The following is a 13,324-nucleotide window of genomic DNA, read 5'->3' on the forward strand; positions in this document are numbered from 1 at the left end:
ATTAATAGATTATTATTATTATTATCATCATATAAAGATATATTCAATTTAAACTTGATTGTCTACAACTAACATGACACATTAATACATGTGATGATCAACAATAAAGCATGAAATAGAGAATATATTTGGTTGTAGATTATTCATGGTTTATTTACACCTTGCTTACCTATCGGTATACTTATCGGTTCTATTTGCAATTTATTAGCTTACCCTCCTTTTTTCAAATTCGTTAGCTCTTTAAAAAATAATAATGTCAATCAAGTTCAAATATATAATATAGGAATAACTAGTTGATTATATTAAATAACATGTTTCTTAACTCATTATCTATCTACACTTGAACTATGATTGTTGTACTATTCTATTGTTTTGTTTTTAATTAAAAAGAAATAATTATGATTGTATTTTATTTTATCTATTTAATCAACCTTCTTTCTACGCAATGTTGGTGATTTTCTAGATTCGGTATCATCATCGGATACAGCATCTTCGTCGTCACTGTCAACTGTAACAATCTTTTTCTTTGGTTGCTTCTTGGCTGCCTTATTTTCGGTGGTATTGTTATTGTTGCTTGGTGTTGCTGGAATTCTAATATTTCCATTATTGTCGCTGGTTGCCTCTGGTTCGGCTGGTGGTTGAAATCCTCCCCTATTAATTATAAATAAAAAAGATGATTAATATACATATATAGATAATGATTATTATTATTTTGTAATATTTACATTAAACTGGCAAATGGACTTTCATCAGCGAATGGTCTTGGATATTTATTGTCACCTTCACCCAAGATGTAGATCTTGAACAATTTGTTCTTGTAGAGATTCTGCAAAGCCATGACGCAGTTGATTGCTAAGGGTGGTACAATGTTCCACTTGTACAACAAAAACAATGGAATGCAAATACCGACGAGTACATTACCGATAACCTTTTTAATCTGTTGGAAATCATAGTCCTCAACTGTCATTCTTTCAGTCTTCTCTCTAAACAACAACAACAACAATATAAATAAAATATTAATAACAAATTGTTATTTCACAACAACAACAACAACAACAACAACAACTATCATAACTAACTAAATGATGATTGTTGTTGATGATTACTATTACTCACTCTTGACCGAACGAAGCTGGTGTTTTGATATCAAAGAGAACGGTAGTCTTTGGTCTGGATGTGATCTTCTTGAATATCATAGCGTATGCACAGACACAGATGAACTGAACCGAGCAGAATGCGATGATAGCGTAGTTGACATATTGTGGGTTCTCCTTGAAATCGATCTTTTGGACCAAGAACAATGCTCCCATTACAAAGATAAAATCGAAATTCATTTTATATTTCTTTTTCTATCTGTAATTATAATTATATAAAAAATAGTTATATAGTAATAAATATAAATAAAAAAATATTGAAAATGAAAAAAATAAAATAAAAAAAAACAAAGATAGAATTTTTTTTAAACCGACAAAAATTTTACTCACAGAACATAACAATTCATCTTCGATAGCTTCACATCACCCAAATTAATAACTTTTTTTTGTCAATTTTTTTCTTTTTTTCATTTTTCTTTCGTGTGTGAGTCAGAGTGGTAAAATGTTATATCACATTTATTTTGACGATAGGTGTAAAGAATTAGGATGAGATGATGTTAGTAATTATGATGACATTTTAAGTATCTTATATAATAATAATTTTCAGATTTAGATTTAGATTAAGATTTTTAAAAGATTTTAATAAGTTAAAATTGGTATTTAAAATTTAAATATTTATTTATTTATACAATTAATTGTTGTTTTTATTTACAGAAAGAGAAGAGAAAGAGTGGGAGATAACTATTTGTTTATATGGTTATTATTATAGTCGTTAAATATTTTATCGGAAATATTGTTGATTCTGATTTTCATCATTCTTTGTTTGTGTCGGTGATAGATGTAGATTCCAACGGTTACCATGAATGCAACACCAAATACGACCGACGTTACAATGATGATTACTCTTTTGTTAAAGTCACTGGTTGAAACACAGCCTGGAATACTATTGGTTAGGATCACTGAGAAATCGGGATCTATGGTTACCTGGTCTTGGAAGTAGGGAATGGTGATGCCGAATGTTGCAATGCTATTGTTGGCTGATATTATTGAATTCTCAATGTTGATGATTCGACCGTCGAGTATAGCGGTTGCTGCGAATCGGGCATTCATCACCACGCCGCTGTTGGGTGAGCGTATCGTAGTGGATTTCAGCGAGCCTGGATTGAGAATATTGTTTAGCGAGGATGTTGAGTTGCTCGATGGAGATGAACCAGAATTACAGTTATTGTTACTTGTCGAGTTATTCGACTGCACGAATCCAGTGGAATAAATCACTCTCAGAGAATTCAATTGACTCATCCACGGCCAATCGGAAATGATAAATGTAAATTTCACAGTATTTGGTTCCATTAGGAGAGTCTCTGTTCCAAATGAGTAGTTGGTAGCAATGTTAAATGATTCTACCAACGCTCTAAATATTGTGAAGTAATAGTGACCGGAATATACTTTCGAGTTGTTGGTTTCATAAACCGTATCCCAAACAGTTGATAAACTAATGTTCTGAACTACTTCCATAGCATCTGTCAATTCCTGAACTTCAACCATTGTGATCGATACATTGTAGTCTGAAAAGTCGAGTTTAAAATTGATATCTGGAGAGTTTTCTCCTTTGTCAATAGAGGTATTGTTTACAATTTCTAAAATAAGAGGAATGATTAATTATCATTAATATTAAATCTTAGATTATTTTTTTTAAAGAATAAATACTTACCAACACTACAATCAGCTTCAGTATATCCATTGCACACACAATATCCATCCACACATTTACCATTTCCACTACACTCTGGAGTGCCTGGACATTTTAATTGAATATCTATAATGTTTATGAAAAAGTAAGTATTACTTCAATTCTAAATTTAATTTATATTTTAATTAACTCTTACCATTATAAATAATAAAAGAAGAAGGTATTCCAGCAATTGCATAATTATTATCGGAAATATTTATAACAATAGTTCCAATTGGAGTTGTCACTTGAGCAGGTGGAATGTAAGCCAATAGTTTACCTGTGCCATCTTCATTATATTTATAGTCCACAATTTTTCTATTTTGGTTATTCACCATAATTGTGACTATAGAGGCATTTTGAGGGAGATTATATCCAGATATAGATATATTTCCACCTTCGACAGAGTTGATTTTCGATGAATTATATACATAAGGTCTGTCCAAAGTAAGATTAAATATGATTCCCCATGGATTTACTATAAATTTAGTATTTCCCATTAAAGTTTGCTTAAAGTTTGTCGAACAACTAAAATAAATTTTGTTAATTAAATTTAAATTTTAAATAAATAGGTTAAACATGATATTTACCAAGTTCCAATGTTTTGGTTAGTTATAGTATCGTATTTTGGATAACATTTTAGAATTTCACCAGTGTCCAATCTCATAATATCAATATTTGATTGATATCTCTGATTGATACAGAATGTTGATAATGAACTTGTAAAGTTGGATGGTCTAGTAATTTCATACTTATATTCTATATAGGTTATTAGTTTTTTGTTTTATATTAGTTAATTTTATAAATTAATAATACTTACCACATAGGATATTATTGACACTTGACTGGAAGTTAAAGAAATAACTTTGACAAATAACATCTTGTGAAGGAGTACTTTTATCATTGTTTCCAGTTATATCTAAATGACATCGTGGTGTTCCATTATTATTGTAAAGAATATCCATTAAATTAGTGGGATAAATCGAACTTAGACTATTATATTGAAAGTTTCTAAAATAAAAAAGTTAATTATTTAAAACAAAAAAATATTTTGTTTTTCTACTTACATTGATCTCAATTTTGTTAAAATTTTAACAGGTAAGAATGGAATATAATCTGTAAGCTGATAGTTTTTCGTTACAAATCTAAATTTAAGTTAGTAATCTATTTATTAAATATTTATTTTATAAAATATTTACATTGTTTGAAGGTTCAAAGAATTATAAAAATTAACATTTGAAAATGAAGTAAAGTTGGTATCAACTATAACTCTAATAAAAAATTAATATTTGAATTTATATCTTTGGCAAATTCTAACTTACAAATCTTCTAAACTCTTTGTAGTAAAAGAATAGCTAATGGTACCAATAAATGAAGTAGAAATGAAAGATCTATGTAAAAAATAAATTAGATTGTTGTTTTTATATTGAAAAATATGAATTGATTTTCCTTACATTTTTTTAACAGAATCAGGAACTATTGGACAAACTGTACCTATTCCGATATTTTTTCCTATCAAAGATAAAATTTCTAACCTTGATAAACCCCTTATATCACCAGAAAAGGTTCCTTTATAAGTTTGATCTAAAATACTACATTTTTTATAAATATTTTTATTTATTTTGAAACTGATTGGAAAATAAACTTACAGGCTATAAACATAATCACCCTGGGAATCTGATTTACATACTACCCCAGTTAAATTACAAGTTTGTATACTATATTGATCCCATTTATTCTCAGGACTAGCTCCATTCGATATTGAAACCAATGCATTATCTAAAATAATTTTTAAATTAACATATTTTTTAATTTTTGTTTATAAATTAACTTACATTGTGGTGAATTAAAAGTAATATTAAAGGAATACACTTTAATAATAATAGATAGTAAAAACAAAATGAATAAAGTTATGTATTTCATTTTTGATATAATAAATAAAACAAAAGTAACAAATTTAAAACAAATAATTTAATTCTACAAGTTTGTTTATGTTACAAAAAAACAAATGTAAACAAAGATTTCAACTTTGATCAATAATCAGTTTAATTGTATAAATCAGGTAATTCAACTGTCTAAATAGAATATCTTAATTTAAAGTTTGATGTCCAATGGATTTGAAGTTTAAAAACTTTGTCAAACCTTGAAAAAAAAAATTTTGTGGTCCAATAAAAATTTATTGGTTCAAACCAAAATTGACAAAAAAGAAGAAAAAAAGCAAAATGTGGGTGGTTCCACACAAACATTGTTGATTTATTAACTGATCATTTTTCAAGTTAACAAATCTTGAGATGTTGTAAAATCAATTATTTACTGGTAAGTTCTAAAGGTTTGGATTTTAGATTTGGTATTTTTAATAAATTAAATTAATGGTGATGTACTGGATTTTGTTTGTTTCAGAAAAAAAAAGATTAATTGGTTGGTTGATTGTTGTTCGCTGACTTTAAAGTCTTGTCTTGTCTATCTACTTGTCTGTATGTCTCTATGTCACTAGTCTTTGGATTGATTATTATGTTGTTTGTTATTGGTTGATTTTGGTTGTTGATTATTTTTGTTTTTGTGAAATGTAAGAATTATATCATTATTATGGTAGGAGTTCTTTAATCTTCTTGAGTGAGCTAACGAGACCAACAATTAGATGAGGATCGGAGGAGTTTGGTATCAATTGATACAGTGAATCTAAAACAATATCGGCGTCGTCGATCGATGCTACAACCAAATCCTTTAGAGTTTCCAGCTTATCATTACCCGAGTGAATCTTACCAGAGGTTCCTGAGAGTGGAACTCCAGGTGTTGGAAAAGCATTTGGAATTAATGCTTTAATTGCTTCTATTTCCTATTTATTAAAATAAATATTAGTTAATAAATTTGAAAAGCATATATAGTAATTTAATAATAAACAAATAACATACAGGTTTCATTGATTTCATCATATTGGCAATTGAAATACCTTCTTGAATATTTACACATCTGAGAATTTGAGTTTTCACTTTGTTTATCTTTGGTCTGATTTCACCACGGATAATGGCTATCGACCAGTTCTTGAGAGCGATCGATTTAGTCAAGATATCTTGCTGTGCGTTGGGTGCAGCGGTCGGTTGAGTTGGTGCTGGTTTGTTGCTAACCAAACCCATTGGCTTTGGAAATACAGGTTGTTGTTGTTGCTGTTGCTGTTGTGAAGATGCTGTTGTTGAGGTTGTTGTTGAGGTTGTCGAGTTGTTGACGCCAGCTGGATTCTTTGCTGTTGGATTACTCGATTGCAATGCTTTATTATTCGATTGTTTCGCTTTCTGATCCGGTAGGGTATAGCCTTGCACTGCCATTCTCTTCTCCAAATGATCCATCAGATGATCGTTACCAATCTTGTATTTACTGATGATCTCGTCAGAGTTGATAGGATTACCTTCGATGTTGATACCGGCACCGATCTTTCCGAGTCCAAAACAATATCCGATCGACAGTGGCAAGTCGGTCAGTCTGTTGTCCATAATATTCAATACGACCAAACGTGTCATTCTACCGATTAAGCTAGGCAGTTCCACCAGTTTATTGTTACCGAGATTCAACTCGAGCAGTCTGGTCATCTGTGGGAATTCTTCGGGTAGTTTGACGAGCTGACAGCCGTTGGCGTCGAGCATCTCGAGCGAGCCAAGATTGCAAAAAGTCGGGGGCAGCGACTGCAACGGATTACCGGCGATCACCAACTCCTCGAGCTTGCTCAGCATTCCGATCTCCTCGCAGAGCACCGAGATCTTGTTGTTTGCCAAATCCAGCTTTTCGAGGCAAACCAACTTTTTGATTTCCGGCGGGATCGCAATCAGCTGATTACCGTTGATGGTGAGAGTTTTGAGAAGCGGCAAATCCAGCATATCGCCAGGAATTGTCATTATCATATTTCCACCGAGCGATAGCGACTGCAGGTTTTTGAACATCTTGAGCTGTGGGAACATCTTGAACTGGTTGAATCCGAGGTCGAGATTGACAATGTCGGGAACGTGCTCCTCGAGGAACTCGGGGAACATCTCCAGCCCGATTCCAGTCAGGTCGAGTAGCTCACCGTTCGTTTCGTACGCGGTGACACGGTTGTTCACCTCTGTGATGATATTGGTGGGCAGTTTGGCTTCGCGCGCGCCACCTGAGTTCATCGACGACACCACACGCGCCTTTATCAGTACTTCACCCTTCACGAAATCATCGGGATGAGTTGGACGCGGTTGCAATGTATACCAAGTGGGTTGATCGTTCATCGAATTCAAATCGATATAACATTCGCCCAAGAAATCATCGGAGGACATCGCATCCCAATCCGAAAGTACAACATGTAATCTCAAGTCCATAGGTGATACTCTCCTACACAAATTTATATAATATTAGCTACACACACATATATATATAGGAGATGAATGATTGATTATCATTTCTGATTCTTAATCTATAGAAGAGAGAGATCAAAGTTGAACCTACATTAAAAATGTTTCACCCCATTTTGGATTCAATGTGCGTTTGATTGTTTTTGTCTTTTTCTTTTGTAAACCTAAATTTAATACACAATATCTATAGATATTATTTGTTTGTTTATGTTTTAAAATGATTAGTTTTTGTAAATATACAGTATTATTGATTGATTGTGATAATTACGGGTCACTAAATCCATTTGTATCTGCAGCAACTAGATCACGTGCCTCTATAACTATATATGTAGTTTTTTGTTTGTTTTTTAATGTTAAGAACTTTTTTTTTTTTTTTAAATTCATACTGGATTATCTATCATACCATTAACCTGTAATATATTCATGAATGTTTACTTATATATATATATATATATATAGTATTTAAAATGTAATTAATCAATGACAGGTCTTGTTTTATTATATCTTTCAACCAATCAAGAAAAATAACAATTGATAAAGATATATATTGTATTGTATTTATTGATTTTATTTTTAATATCTTTGTTTAGTTAGACTTTGCTATGATTAATAAATTGATTAATTAAATTGTTAAATTAATAAAAAAAAGATAAAAAAGTTTTTTTTTTTTTTTTTTTTTGATCAAACACCTTTTTTTGAATCATTTTTTAAATCCAACAATTTACCAATTTTAATAGAATGGATGTCGGAATTAACAATCAAACCCAATGATGTTTTTTTTTTATCATTTTTATTATTACTCCTAATTTAAAATCTTTTTGGAGCTTTTACCCACATAGAATGTACAGAATTCTAACAAACACATATACTCACTAAATGTTATAACTCAATGTTGACACTATTACTTTGAGTCAAGGTAATAATAAAAAAACAAAATGAAATTCAAAATCATAAGATTGAATATGTGTTATTTTTATCTTGTGTGTGTGTGTATATGATTAGATGTACATTTAAACTCTAATCATAATGATTAAATTACTTATTCATTCAATGGAAATGAAAAAAAGATATATAATAAAATAGAATAAGATCAATCTCTCTTTTTATTTGTAAAACAAAAATGACAAAGTTCTATACTTCTAAAACAACAACTATATTTCAAGGAAGAATATTGAAATCGAAACCACTTATAATTCTATTATTCTTTGTAATTCATTGTTATTTAATTTATACATTTATAATCATAGGTATAAAAGAGAAGGAATCTTCCATTAAAATAAATTTATTGGTAATATTAATAAATAAATAAAGTTGGTTGATATTGTTAATAATAACCCAAAATATAAATATTTATCTTTATAATAATTAGAGTTATTATAATAAATCGGATTTAAAAGAAAGACAAAAAGAGATAGATTCTGTCATAGAAAAGAATCTGAAGAATCCTTATATTAATAAGATATGGCTGTTTGTCGAGCCAGGCAACGAACCTTCACATCTCCTTAAGAGTAGGTTCAATCGACAAAAGTGTAATTTAATACCGATCGACGATAAACCGATGTATGGTGATATGTTTCGATATGCTCAACAGAATTTGAATGGCCAGATCGTTGCAATCACCAACACCGATAACTACTTTGACGAAACTCTAAAGCTACTGGTCGATCCCACCATCGATTGGAATGAGCGAATGTTCTTCCTGACACGTCTAGAGGATCACAACGGTAACATTCTCGACATGGAGAAATGCACAAGATTCTACGATTCCTACGATTCATTCATTTTTAAATCACCTCTGAACAACACCTCACTGCTTTTCAGTAAGCTAGATAAAATCGAATATGGTACAGAAGAGTAAGTAAATATTTATAACTTGATTAATAACTATAATATAAATTCTAATTAACTTTATTAATTAGCGTTGAAAATATAATATTGAAAGCATTGTATGAGTCGAATGGTATAATGGGAGAGGATCCTTGTGAGTTTCTAAGACTTTACCATCATCATCACGATGATGAGAATAGAGAACAACACAAAGCAGTGGATGAGAAAGACATTAGATCAAACTATCCACTAAAGATCTCAGAGCTATCACCTCGTATGGTAGTGGGAATGCCCCAGAGGTTATCAAAAACCTTCCAATTTCAAAGATACCCAGACTAACAATCAATTTGTTTTGAAAAAAAAATTAAATAATAATAACAAAAAAAAACATTCGAACAATTCGAACAAAGTTTAATAATAATCAACAAATTTATTTCTATTAATATTAATCATAGCATCATTAAATATATTGATTATATCCATTCGAATATTAGAACTTTTGAAAAGATATTCTTAAATATAATTGATTGTTAATACCAAAAAAAAAAAAAAAAAAAAAAAAACTTCAACCAGATACATTCGAATCATCTTCGAATCTAAATTTGCGGAGGGTGTTGATTACCCTTGAAATTTGTTGTCGATTTTAAAAAATAAAAATCTAAATATTGGGGAGTGTCCAATATTGACAACAAGTAAAAACCTTTCATTCGAATCATTAGAATAATAATTTTTTTTCATTAAAAAAAATATGATTGCTTTTCTTTTTTGAAAACTATAAATATTTTAATAAATTTGAAGATTAAAGGATAAAAATCTTAAAAACAAAATATAAATAATATTAAAATATAAAATATTTAATAATGTCAAACAATATTGTAACACCAAAGAGAGCACTCCTTGTTGTAGATGTTCAAAATGAATATGTTGATGGCGGTTTCAGAATTCAGTATCCACCGGTAAGCATTTCGTTGCCAAACATTGTAAAGATTATGGATAGTGCAGAGGAAGCAAGAGATCCCATTATCTTAGTTAGACACTATGCACCTGAGGGTGTTCCAATTTTCGCCAAAGGCACCAACGGTTTCGAATTGCATCCACAAGTAGCTAATCGTCACCACGATCTCTTGATAGACAAAACACTTCCCTCTTGTTTCGCCGGAACCAATCTAGAGAGTTTCCTAAAGTCAAAGGATATCAATACCTTAGTCATTGTTGGTTATATGACACACAACTGTGATGCCACCACCATCTTTGAAGCTCATCACCGTGGATACAATGTAGAGTTCATTTCCGATGCATCTGGATCGCTTCCCTATGAGAACAAAGCTGGCTATGCTTCAGCGGAAGAGTTACACCGTGTATTCTCTGTTGTTTTCCAGAGTAACTACGCTTCAGTCTCGACCACCGAAGAATGGTTAGAACTCTCAAAGAAAGGAACCGTCTTACCAGTTAGTAATTATCTTGAATCAAACATTGCTGGACTCAAGAAAGAACAAAACAACATCAAAATTTAAATTTATGTTTTTCTCAAAATTGGAAATCAATAAATTATGTATTTAAAAATATAGACCTGATAGAATTTTTTTTAAGATTTATAAATATATATATTTATAAATAACTATTTAAAAATAGTTAAAACCTAGAGTTTTCCAATCTAGTAACACTTTTTTTTCTTCTTTTTTGAGTACTCTGTTTAGTTTTGTACAGAATATGGTTTCACAAAAACTTGGATGTCTTGGTCCTTGGTTTGTTTTAGGAAAAAAATATATTTAATTTGTCAAAAAAAAATTTTTACCGTTTGCTAAAAATTCGAAAATTGATAAAAAGAGCCAACAATTTAAAAAAATTGTTTTTTCATTTGCAGATTCATTGATGATTGCACCAAAGTGTTGTCATATATCGTTCGACTGTTGAAGGTGTCTCTTCAAATGGCTAGGCCTACCCACACAAAAATTTTGGAAAACTCTCAAGGTTACACCATAATGTTTATAACCAAAATGATTTTTTAATTAACAATTTCATATCAGGATTAATTTATTATAAAATTTAATAATTTAAAACAAACAATTGTATTTTTTTTTTTTTCAATCAATTAAGCAAAAGTAAAAACTAATCTACATATACTTAACAGATAATTAAATAAATATAATTATATATCTATTGCAAAATCAAAATTAAGATATTTAAAAAAAAAAGCAAACATAAAAAAACAGAATAACAACTCAGTTTAGGTAAGATTGTTTTTTTTTTTAAAATCTTTTAAGTAGAAATAAAAACAAAAAAAGATATGAAATGAATGAAGAGTCTTTGTTAATAGATCATTTCAAAAGTAATAGCACTATTTCGAGACAACGAATATATATTGCAAAATTATTTTTTATTTTAATAGATTGTTAGAACCCCCACCACCCACTTCACCTCTTTAAAACAAACAAACCCGACCTTAGTAGGGGTGTGAATTGAGTGTGTGGTGTGTTGTAAGTCGAGGGGCTTACTCACTATGCAACCCTCATATCAATGTCCTATGTTATTTAGAAGCTGTCGGTAGCTTTAACTCTCTCTAACTTTTGAATTCTTATTTTTTTGTATTTTATTTTTTCAGACTCTCTGCCTCACAGTGACAGTCTCCATTTCAAATAAAACACTAAACTAAATACACTAGCAAACAAACATACAATAGTTTTAAAATTTTAATAACAATACAAAGAACAGACGAGACAATAAAAAATAAATAAATAAAACAAGCAAACAAGAATACAAACAATTAATATATAAACATATAATATAATTTTAGAGTATTTTGTGTGTGTGTATTTGACTATTGTAAAGTGAGTGTAATATTAAAAATGAGTGTGAATTTGTTTAGTTTTCGCATTGCGTGTTGTTGTTGTTGTGTGAATATATACAAAGCATTGGATTATTTGTCATAACATGTCTTTACTTTCACGGTTTTGGTTTTTGTATTGTTTTATTTCTTTTCTTTGTTTTTCATTACCACGCACCTCCATTAACCACAAATAAACACAACAACAACAACAATATAACATAAAACTGAAAATTATTTCTCTCTATCACTCTCTATCACTCTATATTACTCTCTATTACTCTCTCACTAGCTTATTATTATAGAGATGTGCACATAAATGGATAATTGTTAATAGCTATAAAGTAAACAAACAAAATCTTGTACACAATTAAGAGTTTCAATTCATATATTCCCTCCATTTCTCAAGAGAGTGATAAAAATAAACGAAGAAAACACACAAACACACAAACACACAACCAACACACAATTAATTAGAGTGAAGTGAGAATGAAATAACACAAACAAAAATGTGAACTTGACAAACAACTCATTTTAATTGTGAGAATCCAAAAAGAATAAATAAAAAAAATAAATAACCCCCACCAATATAGTAAACTAAGAAAAACTAGTAATTATTTTTATTTTGTTTTTATTTTTTGCATTCATTAAAATTCTCTATACATCTAACTATCTTGTTATCTGTCAAACTAATATTTTTGATATTAATAACAAGATTTGTTTGTTTTTATTTTTATTTTATTCATTTTTATTTTTGTCAGAACTTAACTTATAAATAAATTTAAAGATTATCATATTAAAAAAAAAAAAAAAACGAAAGAGTTGGATTCAAAGTTGCTTGTTATCAAGATATTTAGGGATTATTTTATGAAGGTGTGTTATTATACAAAATCAAATCCAATCAACCATATCAATTAAAATCAAAGAATGACAATAATAGTATTTAAACAATATAATTCATCTTCACCTTCATTTGGAAATTAAGAGAAAATAATAATGATATGTGTTGACAAATAGATATATAAGTAGTAGAAATAGAAATAGTATAGGATTAGGTATTGGAATAGGAATAGGAATATGGAGTAGTAGATAGAGTAGACATCAGATTATAATATAACAAAAACATGTGACGCTTGATATTTTAAACTTTCAGAATTATTTTAATTCATTAATATAAAAATTAAGAAGAAAGTGAGTGTTAAGTAGCGTTATTGTTAATAATATTAATAATCGTTGTTCTTTTAAAATGTTTAGCAATAATAACAATAATTATTTAAATGTCATCTTTAATTAAATTCAACCCCTAAATCCATCAAAAAATCATAATGATACTTTTTAACCTCCAAAAGAAACATAACAAAACAAACTTGGCAATCCAACCTCGTAAAAAACATTTTTTTCATTTTTATTAATTTTTTTTGTTTTTTTAAAAATTTTGAATCATTCGTTCATTAATTGTACCGCCACTTTGAACCAAATT

The 13,324-nt window shown here is 29.3% G+C and overlaps 5 protein-coding genes across 5 annotated transcripts; 2 read left to right on the forward strand and 3 right to left on the reverse strand.

The window, feature by feature from the left end:
• Positions 1–422: 422 nt before the first annotated feature.
• On the reverse strand, positions 423–1,334 carry PPL_10155 (uncharacterized protein; the record flags this gene model as incomplete). Its single annotated transcript, XM_020580937.1, has 3 exons — positions 423–651; positions 726–983; positions 1,117–1,334. The coding sequence occupies 3 exons, from the start codon at positions 1,332–1,334 to the stop codon at positions 423–425; spliced, it is 705 nt and encodes a 234-aa protein (XP_020428522.1).
• A 501-nt stretch (positions 1,335–1,835) lies between these two features.
• Positions 1,836–5,091, reverse strand: PPL_10156 (EGF-like domain-containing protein; the record flags this gene model as incomplete). The annotated part of the gene is made up of 12 exons (XM_020580938.1): positions 1,836–2,731; positions 2,806–2,910; positions 2,981–3,351; positions 3,414–3,582; positions 3,644–3,834; positions 3,891–3,968; positions 4,023–4,094; positions 4,146–4,214; positions 4,278–4,415; positions 4,473–4,602; positions 4,659–4,694; positions 5,085–5,091. 12 exons carry the CDS (start codon positions 5,089–5,091, stop codon positions 1,836–1,838), a joined length of 2,262 nt encoding a protein of 753 aa, XP_020428523.1.
• Positions 5,092–5,407: 316 nt separating this feature from the next.
• PPL_10157 (C2 domain-containing protein) lies at positions 5,408–7,618 on the reverse strand (the record flags this gene model as incomplete). The annotated part of the gene is made up of 5 exons (XM_020580939.1): positions 5,408–5,659; positions 5,736–7,173; positions 7,288–7,377; positions 7,462–7,507; positions 7,597–7,618. The coding sequence occupies 5 exons, from the start codon at positions 7,616–7,618 to the stop codon at positions 5,408–5,410; spliced, it is 1,848 nt and encodes a 615-aa protein (XP_020428524.1).
• A 695-nt stretch (positions 7,619–8,313) lies between these two features.
• Positions 8,314–9,537, forward strand: PPL_10158 (uncharacterized protein; the record flags this gene model as incomplete). The annotated part of the gene is made up of 4 exons (XM_020580940.1): positions 8,314–8,400; positions 8,563–9,047; positions 9,113–9,294; positions 9,476–9,537. 4 exons carry the CDS (start codon positions 8,314–8,316, stop codon positions 9,535–9,537), a joined length of 816 nt encoding a protein of 271 aa, XP_020428525.1.
• Positions 9,538–9,880: 343 nt separating this feature from the next.
• Positions 9,881–10,534, forward strand: PPL_10159 (cysteine hydrolase family protein; the record flags this gene model as incomplete). The annotated part of the gene is made up of 1 exon (XM_020580941.1): positions 9,881–10,534. One exon carries the CDS (start codon positions 9,881–9,883, stop codon positions 10,532–10,534), a length of 654 nt encoding a protein of 217 aa, XP_020428526.1.
• Positions 10,535–13,324: the final 2,790 nt, after the last annotated feature.

The sequence above is a fragment of the Heterostelium album genome (assembly GCF_000004825.1).
Source record: "Heterostelium album PN500 unplaced genomic scaffold PPL_scaffold12, whole genome shotgun sequence".
Classification (NCBI taxonomy): Eukaryota; Evosea; class Eumycetozoa; order Acytosteliales; family Acytosteliaceae; genus Heterostelium; species Heterostelium album.